General features: G+C 35.7%; 1 protein-coding gene across 2 annotated transcripts in view; it reads right to left on the bottom strand.

Annotated features, from left to right (window-relative positions):
- Positions 1–10,693: 10,693 nt before the first annotated feature.
- The window catches only part of DHRSX (dehydrogenase/reductase X-linked), a 147,944-nt gene continuing 141,842 nt past the window's right edge, over positions 10,694–16,795 (bottom strand). For both annotated transcript variants that reach the window (XM_087967078.1, XM_087967077.1), the window contains exon 7: positions 10,694–11,160. In XM_087967078.1, coding sequence (XP_087823204.1) covers positions 10,972–11,160 — 189 coding nt within the window. In that variant the 3' untranslated portion in view covers positions 10,694–10,971. The remainder of the gene's footprint in view (positions 11,161–16,795) is intronic.

Genomic DNA, 16,795 nt, shown 5'->3' with positions numbered 1-16,795 from the left:
GAAGATTTGATTCTATAATTCTTGAAGAAGTAGGCACAATCTTTAGGGATTGGCTTGTTGGACTCCTGCCTCTCATGGCTTCCGAAAGCTGCTTGGGAAGTTATATCAGCTTTCTTAAGAGAGGGGGTGGGTTGAGGAGAGGTAATGGTACACTGTCATGGCCCTCAATGGACCAATCATACTGGACAATTTCCATCCATTCTCCAATCTTCCATCTCAGAGAAGATTGTTGGCAAGGTACAGTAATTGGGTGCGCTTACAAAAGATACTGGAATCTTTTCAGTATTGTGGATAACCTGGGGAAAAAAACAGATTACTGGATCTGGATCTTTTATGGTCAGGTTACAGGTTTGGACATTGCACTGAGATGGATGGTCATGCTTGTTAAAAAAAACATATGACGGTGTTGGGATAAAGATGGTGCAAACTTCCATGCCCTTTTAGATCTTTCAGTGGCTTTTGATATCATTAACTATAGTACGTTTTTGGACCTCTTATTCGGATCAGATTATGGGGCACAGCACTGCAGTGGTTCTTTGTTACTGATTCCAGTCTGTACTGGTAGAGGGAGGGACAATGAGCTGAAGGCCTAAGACACGGGCTCAGCCTTTAGCAAGACTGAATGCTGTGGATGCTTAGTCCTTCTGGTTCTGGAGATTTTCTAGCTTTTCTACCATGAACTTCTGAATGGAATTCAGGTTTAATGCATTGGCCGACTCATGGATGAATTATCACAGAGTACTTACTCTATGTGGCCTTTCTTTGAAGACCACTTGGAGGCTGCAATTGATTCAGAATGAGGCAGCATTAGCAGTGATGGGAAAGTCTTGCTAATGCTATGTAATATCTTGTTACGTGAACTCCATTGGTTTCCAGTTGGTTTCTGCATGCAGTTCATGATGTTGGTTATTAATTATAAAGCCCCATATGGCATAATAGCTAGTTATTTGAGGGGCCACCTATTTTCTGTAGTCTCAGTCTGTACTTTGCATTTCAAAATGTCTAGCTTTGGATAACATTGATTAAACTATGCCACCTAACACCCACAGGAATCAGACCTGTTCTGTTTCAGTACCTACCTGTTATAGCAGTATTTCTCCAGAGTTTACATTATCCCAATTTTTCTCAACATCGAGACATTCTTAAAAACTTTATTTATCCCCATATGATTGGGAGACTTAGCAGGCCAGTCAGTTGGAAGTGATGTGATTGGAGGTTATGTCGTTCTTTGGACAATGTTTTTTTTTTTAATTCTGTTTCCTTTCACTTGTAAAACTGCCCAGAGTTGTTTTGACATTTGATGGCCTAAAATAGTAATTAATAACCAACCAAGTATTTCCATACTTGACCAGTTCTGGGCATCAGCTTGGAGATATCTTTGCCCTTTACAGAACTGCTTCAAATCATTAATATTTTGAGCTATTTTAATGAATTTCTATAGAGAATTAGGAAGATAATTTGGGGGTAAATAGGCAAGAACAATTATGTAAGCAAATGTTCCTTAACTCCTGGGAAACATGATAACATAAGGAAAAGCCTCAAGTAGACCCCTCTCTGATTCACCAGGATGTAAAAGAGAAGTGAGCACATTCACGTTGTATCTCTTATTATAATATATCCTAATAATGGATAATTTTCTGGTGGAGTCTTTTTCCGGATCTTCCCTATCCCAAAGGGGAACTAGTTCTTACTTCAAGTTCAATGAGCTGTGGTGGCACAGTGGTTAGAATGCAGTACTGCAGTGTCCTTCTGCTGATTGCTGGCTGTAGTTTGGCAGTTCAGCTCAAGGTTGACTCAGCCTTTCATCCTTCTGAAGTTGTTAAAATAAGGACCCAGTTTGTTGGCGGCAATATGCTGGCTCTGTAAACCAATTAGAGAGGGCAGTAAAGCACTGGGAAGCAGTATATAATTCTAAGTGCTATTGCTATTATGCCAGAACATTTCAGTTGGGTTAACATCAGGGCAATGATTGGGTGATTTCTGCTTTTAACTATTCTTTTGTAGAATAAATCAGGTGCTTAGGACCATCCCCCCCCAATGTTATCCTTAGATTCAAGAATGTTGCACCTCTTTTATCTGCAATAGTGTAACCCATAGTTCCCCTAACTGGCAATTAGACTCTCACATTCTATGTAGGAATATTGACCCATTTACCCTTCACCAGAGTAACATTTGAGGATTTATAGCAAAAATTCCTTATTTCTGGTCCTAGCATATTATTTCTATGGGACTGTGGTCTGGTTTTTGACTTGGCCATTACAAAACACTGAACTTGATCTTCATTCTCCTGAAAACTTAAATATATGTTTAGGATCATTATCCTGATGCATGACTCATTTTCATTTCAACTGACTATCTAACATTCTTCTGCAGAGCTTGTAGCAAAGGAGAATCCACATTTCCTCCAAAGATGACAAGTCAGTCCCGGAAACCCCAAAAGATGATGCTACTATGTCCTTGTTTGAAGTCAGCTTGAATTCCTTCTTGTAGAACACCAGAAAAGTTACGTTTCCATCAAAGAGCAATACCCATGTAGCCAAAAAGTTCTACTTTTGATTGCATACTCTAGAAATCTGGTTGGTCACCCAGGTACTTTTTGGCAAACTTGAGATAAGAATCAAAGTTAATGAGCCATGTCTCCCAAGGCAGTGTTCTAGGACCCACACTCTTTATACTCTACATAAATGATCTTTGTGATCACCTTATAAGCAACAGCATCCTCTTCGCTGATGACATGTCGTAAAACTATTCAACACCACCAACAATGCTACTGTCCTTCAAAGCGACCTTGATTATGTGTCTGAGTGGTCAAACAATTGGCAATTCCAAATCTCAACCAACAAATGCTCTGTCCTACACATTGGTAAAAAAAAAAAAAATCAGTACACCAAATACAAGTTAGGCAGATATGACCTCGTTGATGACCCTCACTCTGTTAAGGACCTTGGAATACTCATATCAAATGACCTAAGAGCCAGAGCTCATTGCAACAGCATTGCCAAAAAGGCTTTAAGAGTTGTAAATCTAATCTTAGGAAGCTTCTCCTCTGGTAATACTGAATTGCTAACTAGGGCATACAAAACCTTTGCTAGACCAATACTTGAATACAGCTCATTTGTCTGGAATCTGCACTGTATATCAGACATCAATACAAGTGAGCAGGTCTAAAAGTATTTCACGAGAAGAGTACCACACTCCTCTGCTCGCAACAGGCTTGAGATTTGAGGCTTGGTCAACCTAGAACTACGCCGCCTATGGTTGAACTTAAGCGTAGTACACAAAATTATCTGCTTCAATGTCCTACCAGTCAATGACTACTTCTGCTGCAACCGCAACAACACAAGAGCACACAACAGATACAAACTTAATGTAAACCTCTCCAAACCTGATTGCAGAGAGTATAACTTCAGCAGCAAAGTGGTCAATGCCTGGAATGCACTACCTGACTCTGTTGTTACATCCTCAAACCCTGACTCCTTTACCCTTAAACTATCCACTATTGACCTCACCCCATTCCTAAGAGGTCTGTAAGGGGTGTGCAAAAGCGCACAATCATGCCTATCATCCCTGTCCTATTGTCCCCATTTATTTGTACCTATTTCCTGTATCCATATTCATGTTTATTCTTATATCTATTATATCTTGTAAGTGATAGACAAATCAAATAAATAAATAAATAAAAATAAATGTCTTTTGTCTTGCTATTCTTCAATGAGTTTATCCATTTTATCCAGTGCTTTTTATGGAATCATATTTTAGCCACAGTGATAAAAGACCTCCAGTTTCCTAGATGGTGTTCTGGAATTTTGAACTTTATGAATAATTTTACAATGAAAGGAGACAAAATTTGTGAGATGTATTTAGGGCATGGCTAACCTAAATCAGTCATCACTGCTTAATGTGGTACTACTGATGCTTTAATTGGATTTATTAACAAAGAGGATGGGGTGATTACATTTTTAACACTTGTCTATCAATTATTGGATAACTTGGCTTTTGAAAAAAAAGAATGAAGTTATATGTTCAGAATTGCTTTACATACAGTAGGACCACATGAAGTTTTAATAACATTAGTAATGAAGATATGAAAATATTCAAAAGGGAATATTTCAAAAATAGAACTGTGCACTATTTTGTAATATAAAAAGCTTTATAAGCCTTCTTCTCTCACCCTGTATACTTATGGAGTCAAAAACCATATCATTGAGCAAATTTAATGTTTGAACTAAATTGTTACCTAAATACTGCCACTTCTGCTGACTACCAGCTGCCTGCAATCTGGCAGTTCAAATCCCACCAGGCTCAAGGTTGACTCAGCCTTCCATCCTACTGAAGAGGGTAAAATGAGGACCCAGATTGTTGGGGGCAAGAGGCTGATTCTGTAAAACTACTTAGAGAGGACTATAAATCACTACAAAGCGGTATATAAGTCTAAGTGCTATTGCTAATTGTAGTATCAGTATTATTTACAGATTACATCCCATCATATTCTTAATAAACTAAAAGTGTATATTTACATATAAGCAGACCAAAATAAAGGCTGGATAAAAATAAATATAAGCAATGACTTTTTGTGTGGTAGAGTTGGAAACTCTGTTGATGTGTTTGTGTGAATCAAGCTACACTTGTTTTGCTTGCAAAGATTCTGTAAATATTGGAACATTCTAAGGAATAACTTCTCATCCTGTTTCTCTAAGGACAAAGCTTTCTTCGCATATTTCAGGCCTGCAGGGACTGCAGTCAACCACATGAATTTGATCCCTCTTGATTCCAGCAGACTCTTGCTGTGGTTTAGTTTTCTTTAAAAACAAAAAGAAAGCAAAAAAATAAATAAGGATTTTCAGGCTGTACATAGCAACAGCAGCAGCAGCAACAACAATAATCCTTCCTGATATTCACAGCTTTGTAGTTGAAAATTCAACAGTAGCATGAAAAATATCCAGCTGAGGTCATTCCTCAAGGCTGAACTGTATTGACTGAAGAGAAGGGTAGGATGCTTCAAAATCTTTGTCTTAAAAAACTATCAATATAATACTAAGAGAATGGTATGGATTCTTTTTATACTTTCATAATCTACAAAATGCATATATTTATATGTTTATATAATGAGAGAAGATGGAACAAGTCACAATTATTTTCACTCTTTTCATTCATTAATACAAGAAAATAAATGCTTACATGCATGTAGCTTGCCTGGGTGAAATATTTAGCCTTTGTTCGAAATTTCATTTTTTTTGAGAGATGTCCTGTGTGACAGAGATGGACATTGTAGCAAAAAAAAAAAAAGCAGTATATTGTTCCTCAATTACTGTATAAAGTATCATCGAGTTTGAACTATTTTGTAAAATATAGTTCATCTCTGATCTTTTTGTAGAATAGATTGATTTACATAATCACTTTGGTCATTGAGTGGATGAAAATAAATCATAGCAAGTCAATTCAGAACAAGTCCCATGTCAAATTCCACATTAAACACCAAAAACACCCTATGATTTGCTCTAACTTAAGGTTGCTAACCTATCAAAAATTCAAACTATGGTTTAAACCTAAGTTTAGGTGTTCTCCGAGATATTCAACAAGAATTGGCTCATTGGTTCTCCCAAGTTTTACCCTTTTCTATATCAAGAAACTAGGGAGTCTCTTTTAGACATTTGCCATATCCTCATCCCTTCTGGAAGCTCAGCTGCTGTTTGTCCATTGTTTAGCCCACTGTTCCTCCTATCTTCCAAGGTGATTCCCATGTACCATTACAGGGTCCTTGAGCTCTTTCCACACCATCCCTACTGTTGCTCTTTTTTCACAGACTTGAGAAGACCCTGTTGTTTAGGGCCACCATCTACTCTTTTACAAAGCAAATTCTTCTCTGCAATTTTATGCAGGGTGCAGAGTGAAAAAAACTCATGTGCTGGGCTTTCTTATTGTTTCTGCGGCCAGCAGAATGGCCAGGATGCATGGTACATTAAATTCACTGTCTGACTATGTCAGTAGACTTTTGAATGAGGTATATATATCATTTATTCTATAGATTAAAGTTAAGGAGCTGAGAAAAATCAATGGGAGAAAGAGAAAAGGAAAGTATAATAAATCTCACAGGCTTCAATTCACAGATGCTGTTACAGGCAGACATGCAGAGAGAATCAGTTGAACCAACTAGGACTAAGAATTCAGAAATCATTTCATAATATAAATGAAAAAAAAAAGATATTAATCAACCTCTTTCATGTTTCCTTACATGGTGATTTTCTTCTGATTCTCTAACCTTCCTCCAGATTGGGACGTTTTCCTACCTTTGAGCCAATCTGAAAAGACGTAGCCTTTTTTCCTGGGATGAAGAAATAAAAACCCACACCAAAAAAGCGCCATACTTTCTTATATAAAAAAGCTCACTTGAAAATGGACATCTTCTGGGTGATCACAGTTTGAATTTCAATGGACTTCTGGGTGATCACTCAGTTTTTGCCGACTATCTACCCTGACATGTAAGCTTTGGTTGATAGCTGTTTTTCCACCGAATCTTTAAGATTTTTCTCTTTCCTTCCAAAGAAACGGTACACAAGACTCAGAGAAAAACAAGCAAAATGACTGCTAAGAATAGGAGTGGGAATGGAACAAAGTGAACATTATATGAAATTAACAGCCTACATCAGAAATAGAAAGGTTCTAGAAAATTAGCTTACTTGAATACTAGGATACTGATTACTGTGAAAAATAATGTTAGTTAAGAAAAGGGCAAGCAAAAATAGGAATTTCATTGTTTTTCCTTTTTATAGAATGCATTCTGAGCTTCTTACTAATACAGTACAATACTGCTAGAATATAATTAGAAGTGATGTTGAATATGTATTGTACAAAGGATTGTCAAGCAATAATAACACACTATATACCCTTTTAATTGTAATCCCTGTTATTTTCATTCACAGAGCACCATTTCCTTTAAATTTAGTTTCTGCCACTTTTCAACTTTGCTGCCCCAAGCAACTGTCTTTAAAAATAATGGCTTGTTTATTCACTCGTGCCCTAAGCTGAAAAACTCACTATAAATTAGCAAAATACATGTGAGCATAGACAGAGCTCCAGCAATTTATGTCTGAACTGTCCTATCAAACCTCACAAATTGAGAGGTAATTATAAATTAGTATCCAGTATATATAGCATAGAAAAGAGTTAGGAATTAATGTCCTAAACATGGTAGTACCATGTTAAGAGAACCATGGTGGAGCAGTGGTTAGAATGCAGAATTTCAGACTAATTCTGCTAACTACCAGCAGTCTGATCCTCACTGGCTCAAATTTGACTCAGTTTTCCATCCTTCCGAGGTCAGTAAAATGAGAAGCCAGGTTGCTGGGAGCAAAATGCTGAGTCCGTAAACAGCTTAAAGAGGGCTATAAAGCACAAGGAAGAGGTATATGTCTGAATGCTATTGCTATTGCTAGTACAACTAAGCAAATTAAAATCCAAATGAAGGTAAGAATTAGTTTGGAAGCACTGCCCACTCATCCACCCTGAAGCCACACACATTTGTTTGTAATGAATCTTTATTTGGTACTACTAAACTTCTGTTCTGATTCAGATGATCTCAGAGCCTCACAAAATTCTGCACAATTGTTCACATCAGCTGTTTTGAACAATGCTAAGCAACCAGTTTTCAAATGCATTTATTATTATTATTTTTAAAAAAATAAAGAGAAGCTTTTACGCTATTTTTTTTTTCAACTCAGAAAAATATGGTATGAATGCTTTGGAATGTGCATAGAGAAACTGTGTTCAGTAGTTGAAGAATGAGTAGGAGCTGTCACTGATCCCAGAATAAACTGTGTTGCAAAACAAAGCTCTACTGAGAGCTCCTGGTTATGAATAACTGAAAGAAGAATACATTAAAAAAAAAAAAAACTTTAATCCCAGCAGCTATTTTTTGCCAGACTGGAAAATAAACATATTGTCAAATGTACTCCTCGCAACTTCTCTGAATATTATTATTTTCATTTTAAAAAATAGCAATAGCCACATTTCATAAAATCTTGTTCTCAAGGAATGCTAACTTTAAAAAAAAAGCTAAAAAAATTTCTACATTACAATCAAATATTGACTATTCTTTGATGAGTATTTCTGTTCTGCCATTTCATGAGATCATGTTTGTTTTGGGGTGTCTCAGAAGCACTATTAAATAAAAGCATTAAGTATTTAAATTAAGAGGGAACATAAGAATAGCATTCATTCATTACACATATTCAGCAATTCTTCCATCCTAGTAGCCACTTTACTTTAAATATTCATAAGTTGAACTGCTTCTAATGCAATTGTGAAGGTGAGAAATTTGTGCAAGCACATTTTTTTTACATCATTTCCTGAGATTTGAAAACTTCTGCCACTTTCATATTTATTTGCCTGAAGATCATCCATCAGTGGTTTTTGTTCAAATCTCTACCGACTTTTGTTCCTTTAATGAGTTGACACATGATAGCTGGGAAAGATCCGTTCTCCAAAGCACCTGAGGGCAGGACAAAAAGCAATGGGTGAAAGGTCATTAGAGAGTATTCCAACCAAAAACTAAGGAATCTCTGTATAAGTTTTTCTAAGGAGAAACTTCCTGACAGTAGAACAATTAATCAATTGAACAGCTTGCCTCCTGGAGTTACGGGTGTTCCATTGCTGGTGGTTTTCTATAGAATAGACTGGACAACCATTTGTCCAAGATGAATAACGACTCCTGCCTTGGGCGGGGAATTGGCAAGAAGACCTCCAAGGTCCCTCAAGCCCTACAATTCTATGATTCTATATACAGTGTTGTTCAATGTATTAAATTTTGTACAGTGCTCCAGATTTTATGGAAGTCTTGGTGTAGATATGTGTCCAGCTATCCTCAGAACACTGATTGTGGGGTTCATATTGCATATTTCAGTCTCTAGGAGCTGCTTGCAGTTCTTTTCCTTTCAGCTTCTGTAAATCGTAAGAACAAACAGGTGAGAAAAACATCACTATATCTAGGAACAGGCAGATAAGTTGTCAGCACAAAAACATAACAGAAGCTCCAATAAGGGCATCTTTAGCCTCTAAAGAAACAATGGAAATAGAGGTAATATTTTATAATGAGACAATATTGTTTCAAGGGTAGATGTACTTTAAAAACACTCTTAAATATTGGTAGAACGTGGGCATGAATGCTTTTAAAGTGACAGTGCTCATATTATTTTACTGCTGTTGTCAATTTATGAACAGTGCTTTCTGTGGTTATATTAAATGTATTGGAAAAAATTAAACTGTATACTTCTTTTCAAGATTTACACTCTGTTTACAGAACAATCAGGAGTCCATGAGGACCAAAATGGTAGATAAATTGCTGAAATCAAATAAATCAACAATATAAAGTCCAGTTATTCTGCAAATAAAAAAAACAGTAATACAAAAGATTTCAAAGACATACCAACATTACAAACTTTTGATTATGATAATTTAAATTTGTAAAGTGGGTGCATGCTGAAGTTAACATCATAACTAAAAGAGATTCTTAACACTATCAAGCAGACTTCAGTTTACTAGATTCTTTGAACTGTGAGCAAAATCTGCTTAATCCCTCCCCCCCAAAATTTGTTGACACCAGTCTGGAGTGAATCCAGATGGATTCACTGGAAGGTGATTTCTTAACCACCACTCTTTCTTAACCACCAATATATAAAATTAAAATATAGCTGTGGCTATGCACTGGACAGGTGCCAGCTCTAGCTTCTGTTTTACACATTATAACCTCTACTGATTTGATTGCCTTTATCCATCTCATAGTCATTCATAAGCAACTATAACAATCTGGACATGAATTGGGATATGCAAAGACAGCAGTAGCAAAGGACTATTGCTATTGACATGATCATCTTTATAAAAACATTTAGAATAGAATAAAATTCTTTATTGGCCAAGTGTGACTGGACATACAAAGAATTTATCTTCGGTGCATAAGTCCACAGTGTACATAATCCCAAACTATCTAGAAAGTCAACTTCAGTCCAGCACAGTTGAAAGAGAATTGTGTCATCTGACCTAGAGGACTACATTTTAAATGTACACATTTAAAATTTAAAATGTGTTAGATTATGGAATTGTACCTGTATAACCAAAAATATTGTAGTGCAGTTTGTAAAAAGCAGTCTAATATCTGAATCCATAGAAGAGCATCCCAGTGTTAAGACATATTTTTTCCTATCCTCATTTCAAAATGTTTGAAATAAGCAATGATATTTTAAGAAAAAAAACCACAAATAAATTATTTAATGGCATATTCCATAGGGAAAACAGATCATTTTTTTGGTACATAGCACTTTTTGAATGTTAAATAAACTGTTCCAGAAAATGGAGCAGCTATCATTGAATTATTACAAACTACAAAAAAGTAGTAATTATGTCCTATGTTCAAGGAGTTGATAGACATTTGAAATAGATCATAGTGAGTCTAGCATTTGAAATATGAAAAAAAAGTTGTGTTTGTGATCTTAGGCATGCTGGTTTTAAGATATGTGAAAAAATTAACATCAGATGAGTTTTATATTTCTTTGGAAGGACCAAAAATGCCTAAATTAAGAATTAAAAAAAAAACACTCCAGTTTTTTTAAGTTGCTGAAAATCAAATTATCAAATCCTTGGATTCTGAAGAATTGAAATTTTAACCTCTTTGTTTTTATGAAAGAAAACTCTTAATTCTACATAAGGTTAAAGAATTTGTTTTTAATCACAGACAGAAACATTATGATTACAAAATGGATGGTTTAATTTAAAACCACCATACATACAATTCTAGTTGGGAATTTTTTGCCCACCATCATCATTGCCACCACTGCTGGCAGATTGGTAGCTCAAACCATGTCCATACTTGCTCATGTGACTGAAAAGTGAATTCCTGAAGTATGAGTGATGCTGCACAGCTTGGGTCAGTGTGACAGGTTGGATTCTCACAGCAAACCCATAATTTTCTCCCCATGACCTCTAGCATATTACATCAGGAATCCCAACAAGTCTGCAGCTTTCTGTCCAGAGTCTTTTCTGCAACTCAACATCATAACAGACATCAGCAGATTTTGTCCTTTGCTCGTTGTAAAGGTAGCATCCACCAACTCCTTCCAGTTCCTGTGAAACTGCTGCATAGGTTGATGTAGATGCACCTTCTTCTGGAGTCTGTGGATTGGAGAAATTAAACACAATTAAAAATTGAAAATAAAGAATGTGAAAAATTAAGATGAAATCAGGAACTCCTTTTATGTTTTCTGTACATGTAATTAAGAATTATTCTTATTTCTATGCCATTACCTAGCAATTGAGAGAGAAAATAAATAAGAATGATGCTGACCACACCACTTATTTCTAAAGAAGTGAGTTTAAAAAGAAAAGAACCATAAGAGACAAAAAGGATCTCAAATGTATGATTAAAGTGGCATGACGGAAGAAATTACAAGATTACAGGGGCCATTCAAAAACAAGGATGAACAATTATTATGTCATTAATAAATTCCTTTATTTGGGATGCTTTTCTATTTATTAGCAATAACAGCAGGACCTTAAAGACTAACTTTCAGTCATTGTAGAACAACTTATTTTCAGGTAAGGTTTCACGGATGTTTTGAAAATCTAAACCCTTTGCAAATGTCAGCCTCCACTTTTTGCTTAAATATGCAAGTGGAAATAATTGGAGGTCGTTGCATATCTGAAGATACACTGAAAAGACAGGCCTCTTTACTAAAATGGATTTGGTCCCAGATTTTTCAATCTCTATGCAGCAACATTATACATTACTGCAGATCATCCTTGCTTCAGAAACAGAATTAATGCATTTCTGAAAGCAAGAAATGATACTGCAGTCTCTAGTGTAATTAGTTCTTTTACCAAGATAACAAGTTCTGTAATCAGCCACAAACAGATGAAAGTGTAAGTTATATGTATAATGCATTTTGTTCAGTTACAACACACAAGCCAGGGATGATGAAAACAAGAGTTCCAGCAGATTGTGCCATTTAATCCAGAACAGCAAGGTAAAATCAGAGGATTTAATTTTAGTCAAAGAATTATCATCGAAATGCTTCACTTTCAAAGTGAAAACTAGCATGTGTCAGAAGAACACATTCAAATCAAAATCAATGTTGTTTATTGGTGGAGTATTATTTGCTTCACATGTAAGTTTAATGGAAGTATTATTAAAATATTCTTAGTTTTTTAAATTATGCATTTAAACCTTTTTATGTATTATTACATTCTAACTGATGCCAATGGGCTGTCATGAATAATTAGACCAAAGCTGGAGTTTTAATTTACTGACACTGAAAATGTAATGGAAACTTACTCTACAGATTTTACTGAAACTTATAACCATCTGAAACAGTAAACAAAAACAAATCAACTTGACTTTTTTTATTATGAAAACTACAACATAAAATCAGATTGTACATTTAGACCTTGTGAATTAAAAGGCAGAAGTGGAAAAATAATACTATAGCCTTCAAAAAGCAGTTGTAATCATGTCTGTGCAGATTCTGGGTCGTCTAGGTCATGGTTGTCCCAAAGGTGCTTTTTTCAAGAGCCAACTGGACTTTCTGGCTTTTCTTTGAAGACGTTTCGCTTCTCATCCAAGAAAAAGCTTGTTCCGCTCTGAAGAAGCTTCTTGGATGAGAAATGAAACATCTTCAAAGAAAAACCAGAAAGTCCAGTTGCCTCTTGAAAAAAGCACCTTTGGGATAGTTGTAATAATGAATTTAGTAACATATGTCAGCACTAAAACTATTCATATATACTTTCTCCAAGACTTTTGGGAGAATTTTACACAATAATCTGCTTCCATTCTATTTTGATCTCCATATATGAGGTTTTAAGCAAGTATTGGTTACTGCAGTTAACTGAAGCGATATGTTTTCTAAACTCAGCAAGTGCACAATTTTGTTTTCTAAACTCAGAGTTTATCCTGTTGTTTTCACCCAATCAAATCCACATCCTAACTAGTAGTCCCACATTCCATGTTTATTTAATAAAACTGTGGAGAGTCCTGGAGACAGCTTTGAAGAAAATAAGCAGAAGCTGTTATGTAAGTAAACAAGGAAACAACAAGAAGCAAACCCCGGGAAAGCACACAACATTAGCAAGAGGCTTAGGTTGATTCTTTTCTGACTCAATGGGGAATAAGAAAGAGGGAAGAGAAAACACATATATTTTGCAATATCTATTCAATATTTCCCATCTCGATAAGTATAATTATTGTATTTCTGTGGAGTTGATCTATCTCTTTGAGTTGGTAAAAACAGAGATCTAGAACACTATGACAAATTTCCTTTCCACAATAAAAACGAACAACTTCAGATAACACTGAATATTGTATATTGTATAGCAATTCCTAATAAGGCTACATGATACTTCTCAGAAGTGAGCTCACACAGCAAGCAAAGGCAAACAGAATTTGGTAGAGAAATCATGAGAACCCAAAACAAGAATTCATGACTAAAGAGTAATACACTGTGAGGGATTGTTGTGTCTTCAGATTGTTTATATGAAAATATTATGTCTTGAATAATTGCAAGTTGTATGTTCTCAAAGAGGCTGGTTGACAGTGGGATTGCTTCTTGCTGAGCAGGGCAAGGCTGCTGTAGAAATTTTTAGAGGAATATAAGGCAAACAGTTTTCAAAGTGAAAAAATAGGGAAAACCCTTGGGATTCAACCCAGGAATCTTTGCCAATATGATAAATGGTTCAGGATGATGAAAGGTATAGCCCTAAGAACTGGCAAATCATTTAGAGCAAAAATTTATATTATCAAAGTCTTAGTCCCATGCAAATTAGTTTCCTTGGGGGTTACAATTCCATTTTTAAAATGCTCTCACTGAAATAAATTTACACAAATATTTGCAGATTAAATATTGCATAGACTTTTTCCAAAAATGCTTTTCTTGATAACTTGATTCATTTTTTAAAATAATGAAATCTATCTTCTTTTTTGAGGAGTGTTTGTTCCATTTATATTCCATGTTAGGCATTTAAAATCCATTTTATGTCAAAAATTTAACCTGGCGTGATGGTCTCTTCATCAGCTCCTTGTAATTGTGTAGATTGCCAGAACCCTTTTTCACTTCCATTTGCATATCTTCCAGTTTGTCTTTAAAATGTTCTAGAAATTAGTTTGCTTTTGACTGAATTCAGTATGAGCATCTGTTGTTTAAAAGAGAAAATCATTCCTTCCAATTTATCCCATTAAAATATTTTTTTTGTTTAAGCTTGTCAATCAAAAAGAAGTGCTCTTTTTATTTGTGCAGAATTCTAATTCGAATATTTTTAAATATAATCATATCTGTGTTATTAATTTCAGTCTCAATACTGAGGCAAAACTTGTTACCTGTTCTTTCTGACACAAACTATAAGAATATATCTTGGTACATTTCTGAGTTTTGCAAACTGTCTATTGATTCTATAGAGTTTGTCAATTCCTACCTTCATGTCATCTTGATTCCATTAAAAAAAAAGATTGAGCAAAATTTTCTCCAAGATCCTTTGGAACTGTTCTAAATATCAGGAAGAATTATTTTTCCCTTAATTCCAATAACACCAACTTGTCTAAGTCCTTTTCCTTCTCTCCATTTATTCTGTTTTATTTTTAAAAATTTCCACTTTGTCATTAATTTGCTTCTCCAGGAAGACGTTCTATCAATGTTCTATCAAACAAATGAACCAGCAAACATGTGGAAAACTCTTTAAAACATCACCAGCTACAGCAAACCTCCTTCTCAGGCAGAAAGAAATCAACAACTAGCAGATGACCTGAATGTATTTTACTGCAGGTTTGAAAGGAAACTACAGCCACCTATCTCCACAACCCCATCTCAAACACACCAACAACAGTCAAGCCTCCTACAACTGACCCCAACCCATTGGGTTCACAACCTCTGGTGATCACAGAAAAAGAAGTGCAAGATTTATTTCACAGACAAAAGCCAGGAAAAGCACTAGGGCCAGACAAGATAACTCCTTCTTGCTTAAAAGTCTGTGCTAACCAATTGACCCCCACCTTCACCCAAAATCTTCAATAAATCACTAGAGAAGTGCTATGTTCTTTCTTGCTTCAAACTCTCTACTATCATCCCAGTGCCAAAGAAGCCCTCCATCAGGGAACTGAATGCTCTCACATCTGTAGTTATGAAAACCTTTGAAAGGCTAGTGCTGACCCACCTGAAAACAATCACAGATCCGCTGTTAGATCCCATGCAGTTTGCATACTGAGCAAATAGATCGACAGATGATGCTGTTAATATGGTTCTGCACTACATCCTACAACACCTTGAATCTTCAAATACCTACATAAGGGTCCTCTTTGTAGACTTCAGTTCAGCATTCAATACCATCATTCCAGACATTCTTCTAACTAAACTAAACCAGCTAGCAGTACCTGAACACACTTGTAAGTGGATTATAAGCTTCCTAACAGACAGGAAGCAGCAGGTGAAGCTAGGCAAAATCACATCTGACACATGTACAATTAGCACAGCCCCCCAAGGCTGTATGCTTTCTCTACTTCTCTTCTCCCTATATACCAATGACTGCATCTCAAACGATCCATCTGTTAAAATACTGAAGATTTCAGATGACACAACAGTGACTGGTCTCATTCGAGACAAGAACGAATCCACATAAGACAGGAGGTTGTACAACTTGCCTTGTGGTGTAACCAGAACAATCTGGAACTGAACACACTCAAAACCGTAGAAATGGTGGTAGACTTTAGGAGAAACCTTCCCATACTACCACCTCTTACAATACTAGACAACACAGTATCAACAGTAGAGACCTTCAAATTTCCAGTTTCTATCATAACACAAGACCTAAAATAAACACCTAACATCAAAAATGTAATCAAAAAAGCACAACAAAGAATGTTCTTTCTGTGTCAACTCAGAAAGCTCAAACTGCCCGAGGAGCTGCTGATACAGTTCTACAGAGGAATTATTGAGTCTGTCATCTGCACCTCTATAACTGTCTGATTTGGTTCTGCAACCAACAAGACAGACACAGACTTCAGAGAGTAATTAACACTGCAGAAAAAACAATTACTACCAACTTGCCTTCCATTGAGGACCTGTATACTGCATGAGTCAAAAAGAGGGCTGTGAAAATATTTACAGACCCTTCACATCCTGGACATAAACTGTTTCAACTCCTACCCTCAAAACGACACTATAGAGCACTGCACACCAGAACAACTAGACACAAGAACAGTTTTTCCCTGAATGCTATCCAGCTATTTACAAAGTATGCATTACTATTACTATTAATCTTCTCATCACTCCTTATCACCCATCCCCTCCCACTTGTGACTGTATGACTGTAACTTGTTGCTTGTATCCTTACGATTTATACTGACTGTTTCCTAGTATGATTCAATTGCTTATTGTACTTCTTGTATGACTATTATTAAGTATTGTACCTTATAATTCTTGACAAATGTATCTTTTATTTTATGTATACTGAGAGCATATGCACCAAGACAAATTCCTTGTGTGTCCAATCACACTTGGCCAATAAAGAATTCTATTCTATTCTATTCTATTCTATTCTATTCTATTCTATTCTATTCTATTCATTCAGTTCTTTCTAACTTCTTATTTCATCATCTCTTTCATCATTATGACATTTCTTCCATTCTTCTCTCAAATGCAATCACTTAACTTTTGACAGAATGACAGATTTAGATGCCTGCTTTCCCACTTCTTCAAACATTAGTTGTAATATTTCTGGGGTAATTATTTTGTCTTGTTAGTTTTCTAACAAACCATTCCTTCCTTCA

The sequence above is a fragment of the Notechis scutatus genome, chromosome 5 (genome assembly GCF_049901735.1).
Source record: "Notechis scutatus isolate UNSWTSFEM ecotype Mainland chromosome 5, rNotScu1.2, whole genome shotgun sequence".
In the NCBI taxonomy this organism is placed as follows: Eukaryota; Metazoa; Chordata; class Lepidosauria; order Squamata; family Elapidae; genus Notechis; species Notechis scutatus.
This window is presented reverse-complemented; position numbering and strand designations above follow the sequence as displayed.